Here is a 13,239-nt window from a genome sequence, read left to right as displayed (position 1 = left end):
TTTCAAAATTGGTGTCAATCCTCTCAAACCATGCCCCTGCTTTATCAACTAAGTTTATGTAATATTCTTAATCCTTTGGTGTCTTTTCAATATTGTTACCAGTAGATTATATCTCAAGAAACTACTTTTTTTTCTCATTTATAAGAAACAAGAGCTATCCGCTTAAGTTTTATCATGAAATAATAGCAATTTAGCCACATCTTCAAGCTCCACTTCTAATTCTAGTTCTCTTGCTATTTTCACCGCATCTGCAGTTACTTTTTTACTAAAGTCTTGAACCTCTCAAAGTCATCCATTAGGGTTGGACTCAGCTTCTTCCTAACTTCTGTTATTACTGATATTTTGACTTCTTCCTATGAATCACAAATGTCCTTCATGGCATCTAGAATGGTGAATCATTTCTGGAAGGTTTTCAATGGCTTATGCCCAGATCCGTAGAGGAATCACTATTGTGGCAGTTACAGCCTTACAAAATATATTTCTTAAGCAATGAGACTTGAAGGTCTAAATTACTCCTTGATCCACGGGCTACAGAATGGATATTGTGTTAGCAGGCATGAAAATGACAATCTTGTTGTACATCTCCATCAGAGCTCTTGAGTTGACCAAGTACATTGTCAATGAGCAGTCCTATCTTGAAAGGAATTTTTTTCTGAATAGTAGGTCTTAAAAGTGGACTTAAAATATGTTGTAAACAGATGGGCTGACATCCAGGCTTTGTTGTTCCATTTGTAGAGCACAGCATAGTAAATATAGCATAATTCTTAAGGGCCCTAGGATTTTTAGAATGGTAAATGAACATTGGCCTCAGCTTAAAGTCATTAGCCCCTAATATGAGAGTCATCTTGCCTTTTGAAACTTTGAAGCCAGGGCAACTAGAGAGTTCTCAAAATCCTAGGTGGCATCTTCTTCTAGTATAAGGCTGTTTCATTTACATGGAGAATCTGTTGTTTAATGTTATCCTAGCTAGATCTTAATAAATTTCTGGAGTTTCTACGTCAGCACTTGCTACTTCACTTTGTGTTATGGAGATGGCTACTCTCCTTAAGCCTCATGAACCAACCTCTAATAGCTTCAGACTTCTCTTCTGCAGCTCCTTCACTTCTCTCAGCCTTCATAGAATTAAAGAGAGTTAGGGCCTTGTTCTAAATTAGGTTTTGGCTTAAGGGAATGTGGTGGTTACTTGGTCTTCTGTCCAGATCACTGGAACTTTCTCCATAGAAGCAATAAGACTGTTTCACTTTCGTATTCATGTCTTCACTGGAGTGAACTCCATGCTCTTTTCATTTCTAGAAAGAACTTTTCCTTTACATTCACAACTTGGCCAACTGGTCCAAGAGGCCTAGCTTTTGGACTCTCTTGCCTTTCACCATGCCTCCTTCACCAAGCTGAGTCATTTCTAGCTTCTGATGGAAAGTAAAAGATGTGCAACTCTTCCTTTCACTTCACTTGGATACTTCAAGGCCATTGTGGGATTATTAATTGGCCTAATTTCAATATTGATGTATCTCAGGGAAAAGAGAGGCCCGAGGGGATGGAGAGAGATGAGGCAACAGCCACTGGGTGGAGTGGTCAGAACACACACATTTCTTAAGTTTGCCATCCTGTGTGGGTGTGGTTGTGGTGCCCATGAACAATTGTAACAAGAACATCAAAGAGCACTGATCACAAGTCACTATAACTCATATATTATGAGAATTACCAAAATGTGATGGAGACAACAAAGTGAACAAGTGGTGATGGAAAAATGGCACCAGTAGACTTGCTCAACACAGACTAGCCATAGACCTTCAATTTGTTAAAAATAAACCCACAATATCTCTGAAGTGCAATGAAGTGAAGCTCAGCAAACCAAGGTTCGCCAGTACTATGACGGTAAACTCTCATGAATAAATGAAATCTTATAAAATAAATAAAATGCCTGCTTAGATTCTACTGGCTCTTGTAAGTACCTTTTTTTTTTTTCTCTTTTATAGTGACAATTTTTTTTTTTTTTTTTTTAAGTAGGCTCCATGCCCAATGTGGAGCCCAACTCGGGGCTTGTACTCATGACCCTGAGATCAAGACCTGAGCTGAGATTGAGTACGATGCTTAACTGAGCTACCCAGGCACCCCCGGTGCCAAAATTCTTGAAGTCTAGTAATTTTTACGTAGGCTTGGCATTATTTCAGCTATCTCATCTCATTTTTAATGCCTTTTGTTATCTTGTTTTTCTCAATAGCATCTTCACTTTCCTTGTCCTCCCATATAGACAATTTCCTTATATCCATATATGGACTCCTCTCTTGGTTTGTGGGTGAAGGGTTAGTGGGGTGGGGGTGAATATGTGGAAAGTAGTGTTGGAGACTCACACACATGAACACTTTTCCTTTTTTTTAATCCCCGTGTTCTGTACTTGCTATCCTGTTTCTCTTTCTCCTTTCACTACCAAATTTCTCCTACCAGTAACTGTACTCTCTGTATCTTTTTCTAAACCATCTACTCACATCTTAACTCACGAGTATTAAACCTGTACTTTCAAAGGTAGAGACCTTTCTCCTGCTGGATAAATCAGTAGTCTTTTAAGTTTAAATTAAATTTAAAATGACCTTTGTGTGATATTTGATATTGATCACCTTTTTTCTTTATAGTGAGGTTTTTTTTTTTTTTTTTTTTTTTAATAATTCTTTGTTCTTTAACTTTTTAAAAAATTTCCCTATGGTAAGGTTGGGTCCTTGACCCTCTGTCATTTTTCAGAAATCTTACTGTTGTGATTTAGATTTAATGTACGTATGCTGATGACTTTGTTTTCAGTTATCCTCTCACTTGAATTCAACCTTATTAAAGAGTTCACAGCTATATAAAATATTTTATATGTATATATCAAATAAGAGATTAGGCTTCACAATATGCAGTTGCTATTTTATAGGTTAAAAACTCATAAATATTGGCAGTTTCATATAGTTCAACCTAATATAAAAATTGAAGTTCTAATTTTAGTAATTTCTTGTTTATATGTACATTTAATGTTACAGAACCTTTTGATGGAACAAATACAGCCAGAGCTGTGCATGAGAAGCAGAAATTTGACATGATCAAGGATCAGTTTTTAAAGGTAAACAATGCATTCGATTAACTCTAGAAGCATTAGTGAAATAGTATATGCTTTGAAAATGAAAACATGTATTTATAATAGGGACAGAATTGCCCTGGTTCCTATGTTATGAAGACATGAATACAGCACAATAGGGAATTTATTACTTGATAGATACACTTTTCCTTCCGAAAAGTCTGACTTTTCATTCACATGGCTTTCACTTTGATGGAAGTAAGCATTTCCTTCGTGAGCCAATTAAACTCTCAAAATGAATAAAACCTAATGGACTCATTTCTCTCCTTAAAATTTCAAGGAACTTCGTGTAGCTTTAGAAGAAAGCTGAGTTCCATGATTTTTCTTCTGCATACCCCGCTGTAGAGCACCTTTTTATCTTTGCTTATATTTTGAGAAATTAAAAAAAAAATCAGTGTGTATCTTTGTATAAACACACATTTTGTATATGTAAACTTCAGCCATACATATAAATACATATGTAAACATATGAATGTAATATATATAATAAATCATTTATTATTTAGTTCTTTAGTCCGCAGTATGAATTTATTCATCAGTGATTTTGTTAGGTGTGGTCTCTTTCTTCAGGGAGTTCCACAGTACAGTGTAGAAACACTTTGATGGAAATATAAACTATGAGACATTTAGGAGAGAATGCTTCATTGAAGAAAAAGATCAGTGAACTATGAAGGTCATTTCAGAGGAATATTTTTTCATTAGAATGTACTTTATTTGATGATAATTAAAAATGCAAGTGTGTCATACTACTAGCTGTCCTTCACATTAGGCCCTCTCAGTTTGTCAGACAGAATAGAAATTTAAAATTAATGGAATTCTGTAGGGCAAAACAAATCCAAGAGGGACTGTTTTTGTCTATCACGTTAAATTGAGAACTCAAAAATAGCGTTGCTACATTGTTGATACATGAGCTTTCAATTAGGATTGATTAGCTATAAAACCAATACTTTCTGTCAGTTAACTGACATGAGAATAAACTACAAAGATGTGCAGTTACCAAGTAGTGAGCCAGATTTTTAGCCGGTGAATAAGAATTTCAGTCCCTCCCCCCCCCCCCTTTTTTTTTTACAAGTTATATTTACTCTTCTTTTTCGGAAGTACATATAAACTGGTTCATTAGAAATTTTACTCTCTCCTTCATTATACTATACTATTTTTGATTGAAAAAGCTTACTAGATGCAAACTCTTCAGCTAAGTAATTGAAGTAATCTTCTCACACCTTCTCAAACTCAAAGGTTTTGTCTTAATTACCTTGCTGTCCTAGATGAAATTGTTCAAATCTGTGAATAAATGTTAATGTTGTCAGTTGTATCTTTTTGTACCACCTCTGTGTCCATTTCTTTTTTAATGAATTGGAATCATGCAGGTATGGGGTTTTAAAATAATTCTTTCTGAGGGTAGAAACAATACTTTTTTACTATATTAAAAATTTGGAAGATAAAAAGTGCACTTATATTTTATGTTTTAAGAATGATTTTTCTTTCTCTCCCAGTCATGGCACAGATTGAAAAACAAAAGAGATTTGAACAGTATACTACCTTTAAGAGCTGCTATCCTGAAAAGATAACTGGCCTCTATTTCTTAATAAATTCTTCTGAGAAATAAAGAACAATAGTAACATCATAATGCTTTTGTTTACCTCCATCATGGTTTCTTTTTAATTGTTCTTGTTTTCATGTTTTATTTTTAAGAGAACATACTTATATAAAGATTACATATTTTATTATGACATTTCCTAATAAAACCCTTTGATTTAAAGATGTATTTTTGAAAATGTTTACATTGATTAGTAATATTATGGCATGAATTTTCAGGAGATCAGATAAAATATTTTTGGGGGAATTATCTGAACAAATAAAAGGTTTTTGATATAACTTCAATTATACTACATACTAATACTGAAGAGATGTGTGGAATTTGGGGAAGGGACTGATCTATACATACTTAATGTAGAACGTACAGTAAATAGTTCATTGCCTGTCTGTTCTAGTAAAGTGAAGATTCAAGCCAGTTTTTCAGTTACTTGAAGCAAAATGAAATCTGTTATTTCACTGAAATCTTGCTGCAGAGGCATGAAATACTGGACAATTGCCTTAAGTCTTCACTTGACTCACCAGGATAGACTGAGGCTTTGAGTGTGTCTATATTAGCTTTTCATTAGTACTTCACATGCTTTTGATGTACTTTTGAGGTAGCTTTAAATTTTTTGTTGAAAACAGTACATTTTGCACTGTAGTAATATGAGCACTAACTCTGTATTGTTCAGCAGTTAGTAAATTGTTTTAAAGAATTAGTTCATTGTAGACATTTTGAGATTATAAGTTCCCTGTGCTTTATGATAGTTTAGTGCATTGTGCACTTTTACTTTATTTCATGTTTTCTTTTATTTTCCCTGTGACATGAAACAACCAAAACGGAAAGATCAAAGTTGAGATTATATCCTATTGATTAGTATCAGATTTTTTTCTGTATACAATTATAGGATTGTAATCTAAACTGGAATTTTTAGGCAGTAAGCCACTATAAAATGTTTTAGGTAAGACGTAAGATGATTATAAAAAGCTTAATGTTTGTAAAGCTAACTTTTTTAGTATTTTTTTTCCATATGAAAAAGTAGTGGTGGCTGCTAAAAAAAAGCTACAGTGTTTATTAAAGGTTGTTTTGGTTCATGTAAATATTTGTAAATTGGTCAGTGCCTGTACATTGAAATATGAAAAGTAATCTTGAAAACGATTTTAACTTTTTCAGAAGGACTGTGTACAACTTCTTTTAGACCTGCTGTAGCAGTTTGTACCTCTAATGTCTTTGGGTTTTTTGCAGACCAATTCAAATGCTAAGACTTTTGCTTTCTTTGACTTGTAAAGGTGCATATTTTCATTTTCTTCTCTAAGTTTAAATTTTTGTATGATGTCAAAAGGAATAAAGTTTATATATGGAAATTGTTGATGTGTTTTTTTTTTTTTTCTCGGCTAGTATTTACTTTTGAGATGAGATCGAGGCTGTAGTTCCCAACTAGAGCTGAACTGAATATAACTTTTGTGCTTGATAATTTAGATTATACAGACTATCTCGGAATTGAGTTCATTCTTGGTTAAGGCAGCTAACCACATCAACACTCTATTTCTCTGGTATTATTAGGAATGAAGCTTTCCACATAGGTGAATTTTTTTTTAGATTATTGATGTTTAACACTTTTGAAGCAATTGAACTTCACACATCAGTTCTTGGAAATTTTTCTAAGGTATATACACTGTGCAACTCTTTTTTTTTTTTATCAGAACATATTGAGTATAATTAATATTCTAGTGAGGACTCTGCCAATCATTAAAAACAACAAAACATAGTCCTACTGCTCTGTGGTAATACTGTGGTAGCCCTCAGGGATGTGTAAGTGCTTCTGCAGTATTGGGACATTTCCTAAGAAAGCTCTAGCATTCATGGACCGTGGTATGGACTCTTCTACTGTCACTGTCTTCTCAGCGCTCAGTGCCATGCCACCTTCCCCCCATTTTACTGTGGTTACTTTTTAGCTATCTTGCTCTGACACATAGATTAAGAATTTAATAAACATATACCCATTTCTAAATCACTGAAGCCTATCTTGTGATAGCCAAGTATGTCAGATAAGTGGGCTGTTAATATATGGAGAATTTTTTAGACTTTAAAATTATTTTCAGTTTGAATTACTTGTGTGGTGAATAATAAATTATTTTCTATTATTAATCTGGCCATTTCTATATATTTGCATGCATTGTTAAGAAAGGAGCGTTAGAAAGTTAAAGATGTGTAATCTGTACTGCAGTTCTAAATTTTGGATTTGTCTGAACTAGGATCTTTGCAAATAAATCTTGTTGACTTTAAATTAGTGTTCCCAAGAAATGTTGAGTTAAATGGAAGGAATATACAGTGGCTGCCTGTAGTTTTGATTAGTGTTTAACAGATTCCCAAAACTGTGATTGAATTTTTGTCCTAGGTGAGCAGTCATTTGGGATTACTAGTTGGATAAGCCTAGCTCATGTTAAGATAATAACTTGGTGAACCTGGTTTAATGTGGAAAACTGGGCCTCTCTCTCCTTCTCATACACACCAGCTGATTACTTCTGTACTATATCTGAACTATCTGCAGTTCTTTGCTTACAGACTCAACACATCCAAGCTACTGTAACTGGTGAATACTACCTATGTTCATCATATTTAACAACTCCATGAATAGAATTTGCTGTAATTAAAAATAAATGTTGGCTATTCTAGCCAAAAAATCATCCTCATGAAAAGACTATACTTAATGCGCTAAGTACTTTGCTTGCTTCTGGGCTTGTAAGAGATGGGGATGGTGGGGAAAAAGATGAGTAACAAATTTACAAAGTGTACTGAGGGAAAAAGACAGAAACATAATTTGAATATAGGATAATGGAACTTGAAAGAGGGGTAATTAACTTAAACCTAGGCATTTCAGAGAAAGGTGGTGATCTTGAATGGAGAGTTATCAGGTCGATAAACGTCGGAAAAACCTTTCAGGCAGAAGGAACTGTGTAAATTAAGGCACAGTGGTGTAACTTGATGAATGTTGGGAATTCTGACTTCGAGAGAAGAAACCAGACAAATGTAGGCTGTTCTCCAGTGTTCATCCTTGAGCGTAGAGAAGCCATTGAGGGGTTTTTAAGCAGGGGCAATACTATGATCCAACCAAAGGTCTGAATTTCAGACAGAACTTAGACTTTGGCCAACGTGAGGGAAATTCTTTCTTTTGAAGGTTTTTAGGGGAGATAAAAATGTCCTGGCTGAACAGTCAGCAGGCCACTGATTAAGAGAATACACTGTTAATTGATTTGCAAACATAAAAGCCAGTAGGGAACGAGCAATGGTTGAAAACTGGGCCCTTGAAAATGGCAGATCTGGTTTTGGGTCCCGTTGGGTCGCTATGCTAAGCAGGGACCTTGAGCCAGCCAGCGTCGCAGGCTTTGCCGGCCCGTTTCCGATCTAGAAGGTCGGCCTCGCGCTTCGGCGGGCCCCGCAGGGCTGGGAGGGTGAGGAAAGCAGCAGCGCTGGCGGAGCGCGTGCACCGCGGCGGGGCGGGGGTCCGCCGGGGCCCTGCGGGAGGGGGGAGGGGGGAGGGCTGAGGGCTGCCGGCCGCGTTCGGCCCCGGGCAGGCCGGGCGAGGGGAGCCGGGCGGCCGCCCCTGGACGCCGTCCATTTAAGGCCCGGGCGCGCCCGCCCCCGGCGGGAACCCGAGCTGCCCGCGCGCCCGGCGGCCCAGACGCAGGCGGAGGGCAACAGCAGGCGCGGGCGGCCGCGGCCCCGGCCCCGGCCCCGGCCCGGCGGAGCACGATGGCGAGCGGCGGCTGCGCGGACGGCGCGGACGGCGCGGACGGCGCGGACCGCGACGAGGAGGCCCCCCGCGGGCCCGCGAGCCTCGAGGGGTCGGAGGGCGACGAGTCGGAGGAGGAGTCGGAGGAGGAGGAGGAGCCGGACGCCAGGTGCGCGCGCCTCGCCGGGGCCCCGGCCCCAGCCCCGGCCCCAGCCCCTGGGCCTGGGGAGCCCCGCGCGCCCCCCGCCCGCCCCCGCCCCCCGCCCCGCGCGCCCCGCGCGCCCCGCGGCCCCCCCTCCGCGCAGCGGCCGAGGCAACTCGGGGCCCACTCGGGGCCCCCGACGGCGGACCTCGCTCGGCCCCGGGGCCGGTAGCTGTAGGAGGGCTGCGGTTCGCGGCTGCAGCTCCACTGACTGGGGAAGAGCAGCAGTTTCCATAACCCCTGTCCTTAGAGACCCTCCCTTTCCCCCCCAATGGCCCCAGATGCCAGCACTTCAAGGAATGTGATTACATCAGGTAATACTGTATAAAAACAGGGCTCTCCCCCTTCCATGTCCCTGCCTGCCCGCCTGCAGGCCCTACAGCGAGTAGGAGTCCCCTCCTCCCTGGGTCGGCTTCCACTCTCACACATTCTCCTTGCATATGGGGTGGTTTTTTGTTTTGTTTTGTCAGTGATGTCCTTTCCTAAACCTATTAATACCAGCAGACGGGCCTTGTGGGCGGCGGCCGTGCACTATTTCAGAGTGCCCCCCCCACCCCCACCCCCCCTGCTCGAAGCTACAGCTGCCTCCAGCCAAAGCCAGCGGGGCTGAAGGTGAAGTAGCCCCTAGGGTGGCACTGATGAAGGTGAGCGGTCGCTCAGTTTAGAAGTCTGGAACGTTGCTCACATATTTACCTAGTAACTGCCAAGTGGGGAGTAGTAGGCACAGTACCTGCCCTCAAGGACTTTATGGAAGAAGTCAGAGAGCAATTCGGGGAGTATGAGTCGGTGTGCTAAATAAATGAGAGGGGCAGGGAGGCCAGGCCTCCCTGGAAGCTTGGAGGAGACCGTAGATCTGTGACAGCCTTGACAAGTGGGCATGACCTCAGCTTTAAGGAGCAGGCCGGAGATGCAGAAAGGAAAAGCGAGAGAGAAGCTACCTCCGGGAAATGGAACAGAGAGTAGTGACCTGTGATTCCTGGGCAATGCTGAGAACCGGAATCTGCCAATCCCAGCCTATAAAGGTTATAAAACCTTTCCCCCTTCGTGGTGTTTAGGATCCTTGTATCTTTGCCCGACCAAAATTTACCACCTAGAGATTTTGAAAACTCATTTACTCTAAAATGTGAGCAGCTGACAGTGATTCAAAGCACCACATCAGGGTTGCATTGCCTCTTGACAAGGTCAAGATCTTCAGGTAAAGATAGGATTTGTCTGCAGTAAATTTCAGCCTGCCCTGAGTACAGATGGTAAGTAGACATCAGGGCAAGAGTCAGAATTAGTAGAGTGAGGGAAACGAGAGAATGGGGTAGGACAGACCATCACACTTTTTAAATTTGGATTTGATGATATGGGTAATAAATAGTAAGCTTGTGAGAAAGATTTAGGAAAACAGACTGGAGTTATGGAAGGATTACTGACAACAGATTGGAAAGTTGGTTTTGGGAGGACTCAGATCAGAGAGACAGTAGCAAAGAGAAAGATGTCTAGGGATTGGACCATGGTGAGGGCCAGGGAAAGGAGGTGGGAACCATAGCTAGAAGTAGAGCCATGTCAGTGGGCAGGACATCCTAAGGGAACTGGGAGTCCTCCACTTTTTTGCTACCCCAAGGTGTTGTCAGAGATCAAACCATTTTGTTGTAAGTTTACAAATATGGCCTAAAGTTCCTTTTTTCTTCTGAGGCTAGAGATGAGAACTTGGAATCTTCTCTAAAAGATGGGAGGTAAGAATGCTGTCTCATCATTCTTTGCCCCTTCCTCTTGGCTCTTCCACCAAAGTTTTACAATTGTAAGAGAGCCCACTCACTCTCTGCTAGTCTTTTTTTTTTTTTAATTTTAATTTATTTATGATAGTCACACACACACACACACACACACACAGAGAGAGAGAGAGAGGCAGATACACAGGCAGAGGGAGAAGCAGGCTCCATGCACCGGGAGCCCAACATGGGATTCGATCCCGGGTCTCCAGGATCGCGCCCTGGGCCAAAGGCAGGCGCCAACCGCTGTGCCACCCAGGGATTCCACTCTCTTCTAGTCTTAGTGCTGAGTGTTTATGTATGGTTTCTCATTTTAAACCTTCCAAGGAACACTATGTGATGACGGTTATGTTATAGATGGGGAAACAGGCTTTATTTAATTTACTGAGGGTATAAGGCAAGTCATTGTAAGAACCTGGAGGTGAGCCTGGGTCTGCTTCCTCCAAGCCACTGCTGGACTTTGAGCACCTCCCTAACTTTGCAGGAGATATCCTAACTGTAGGTGAAAGCGGTGCAACTTCCAAGTAGCTTCTACCTTGAAAAAATTATTAAACGTCATCTCTTTGCATCATAGTGGGAGTTTTACCCTATTTTTAATGGAAAAGTTGTTTGCATTTTCTTGGAGGTTGGAACCATTCTCAGAAGTTAAATTACAAACAGATTAAAAAATTTTTTTTTAGAATTTAAAAAAAAAAAATTCATGAGAGATACACAGAGAGAGGCAGAGACATAGAGGGAGAAGCAGGCTCCTCACAGGGAGCCCGATGTGGGACTTGATCCCTAGACCTGGGTTCATACCCTGAGCTGAAGGCAGATATTCAACTGCTGAGCCACCAAGGCATTCCAAAACTGATTTTTTTTTTTAAACTAAGAGGCCATAATAGTAAATAAGTGGATATGGCCTAATAGTAACAGGATGATTGATTATTGCATCTCCTTTACATGATATTACTAAGCCATTATTAAAATGCTAATTAAGATTTCTAACAATATGGGAATTATGTATATTAATATGAAAAAATGTTCATTGTGTACTTTAGAATAATCTCACTGTAAAATAAAATATATATTGGAAAAAGGCTTAAAAGGTTAATAAAGTTTCATAAAAGGTTAATAAAGGTTAACATAATAAAGAATATAATAAAGGTATGGTAACCTTTATTAACCTTACAGTTAAAAAAGGTTAATAGTGGTTGTCTCTAAGTGATGGGGTAATGGTTGACTAAAATTTTTAAAAATATTTATATGTATTTTTTGTTTTTTCTATAATGGATAGTGCATTTTATTGTCAGAAAAAATAAACTGGGGCACATGAGTGGCTCAGTGGTTGAATGTCTGCCTTTGGCTCAGGTCATGATCCCGGGGTCCTGGGATCAAGTTCCTCATTGGGCTCCCTGCATGGAGCCTGCTTCTCCCTCTCCCTATGTCTCTGCCTCTCTCTCTGTGTCTTTCATGAATAAAATAAAATCTTTATATAAAAAAAGAAAAATAAACTTAAAAATTCAAAAGACACAACTGTAATCTGCTTGTAAACCTTTTCTTTACACTTTCAGGGATGGTATATGGAATTATCTATAGCCACCTTTCTGAATCATGGAAAAAATTCCCTTTAATTATAAAAATGCTTTTTTAGTACAGAAAAGCTTTCCATTACACATGCCAGTGCTTATACTGAATCAGAGAACTATCTTTCCAATAATATCATTTAATGATACGAGTATGATACATGGCATGTAGAAGCCTGAGTTTGAATCCTATTAGCCATTCTATCATAGTCAAATTCCCCTCTGAGCCTCAATTTTGCCATCTGTTAGATGGTAGTAATAATTCCTAATTTATAAGGTGTCACAGGATTAAATAAACTTATGTGAGTATGTGTAAGAGTACTTCCCTTTAGTAAATTCCCAATAGGTTTTTGTTTCTTACCTCCCTTCGAATGAACCATCATTGGCAGCCAAGCTTTACCTTTTGCCTATCTTCATCAATGAGATAAGAATGATTGTCTCAGTTTTTAATATGAATAATGATCCTATTTCACTTGCGCATTCCTATATTCATTCATTCCCTATATATTCATGGAATGCCTACTAATTGCCATGGACCATGCAAGGTGCCAGGGATACAAAAATTACTAAGAATCGATTCCTGTCCCAAGGTGTTCACATTCTCATTGGAGAAACAGAAAAATATAATTATGTCATGAACTGTTATAAGAGATTAAAGGAAAAAAAGGTCTGTGTGAAGTACCTCAAAGTAGGAATAAAGTCCTGGGATCCATCCTGCCTGGAAGGACTAGGGAAGATTTCATCAGGAGTCTCTGGAGCAGGGTATTCAATTGTAATGAAGTGCCTAGAGAGCGAATAATTAGTGGATATCAGAAAAGGATTTTTGTGTTGCTAAAACTTCATACAAAAGTTAGATGTAGAAAGCAGCTCTATAAAATCCACAGGATTTCAGAGCTGGGGGAAACTTTAGAAACCTCTTTTCCCAGCTAGTTTTCTTGCAGATTCAGAAACTGAATGTCAGGGGACATTTGTTCAAAGTCACACAAATTTTTAGTCGTGGAATTGGGACTAGACCCAGGTGCCTGAGCTCCAATCTAATGTTCATTAGTTTATTCATTCAACAGATATGTATTGGACTACTGTGTGCCAGACACTTTCTAGGCACATAGGATATAGCAGTGAACAAAAGGACAAAGTTTCTACCTTCCTGGGAGTGACTTCCCAGTTTGGGGAGACAAACAAACAAACAAACAAATATATACTATGCCAGATGACAATAAGCGATATGAGGACAAATACAGCAGGATCAGGGTTATGCTGTTTTGGAGAAGTTGGTGAAGAAGGCCTTTCTGATAAG

At 39.6% G+C, this 13,239-nt stretch overlaps 2 protein-coding genes across 6 annotated transcripts in view; both read left to right on the top strand.

The window, feature by feature from the left end:
- TENT2 (terminal nucleotidyltransferase 2) overlaps positions 1-6,049 on the top strand; it is a 62,692-nt gene extending 56,643 nt beyond the window's left edge. For all 3 annotated transcript variants that reach the window (XM_025437093.3, XM_025437092.3, XM_049108338.1), the window contains exons 14-15: positions 3,015-3,094; positions 4,603-6,049. In XM_025437093.3, the coding sequence (XP_025292878.1) occupies positions 3,015-3,094; positions 4,603-4,677 (155 nt within the window). In that variant the 3' untranslated portion in view covers positions 4,678-6,049. The remainder of the gene's footprint in view (positions 1-3,014; positions 3,095-4,602) is intronic.
- A 2,198-nt stretch (positions 6,050-8,247) lies between these two features.
- CMYA5 (cardiomyopathy associated 5) overlaps positions 8,248-13,239 on the top strand; it is an 89,618-nt gene continuing 84,626 nt past the window's right edge. For 2 of the 3 annotated variants that reach the window (XR_007409765.1, XR_007409766.1), the window contains exon 1: positions 8,288-8,587. Coding sequence is in view for 1 of the 3 variants with exons in the window: in XM_025436876.3 (XP_025292661.3) it covers positions 8,439-8,587 (149 nt within the window). In the remaining 2 variants the exon portion in view is untranslated. Of the gene's footprint in view, positions 8,588-13,239 lie in introns of all 3 variants that reach the window. The other variant, XM_025436876.3, reaches the window with a different exon arrangement.

This window comes from Canis lupus, chromosome 3 (assembly GCF_003254725.2).
Source record: "Canis lupus dingo isolate Sandy chromosome 3, ASM325472v2, whole genome shotgun sequence".
NCBI classification, from domain to species: Eukaryota; Metazoa; Chordata; class Mammalia; order Carnivora; family Canidae; genus Canis; species Canis lupus.
This window is presented reverse-complemented; position numbering and strand designations above follow the sequence as displayed.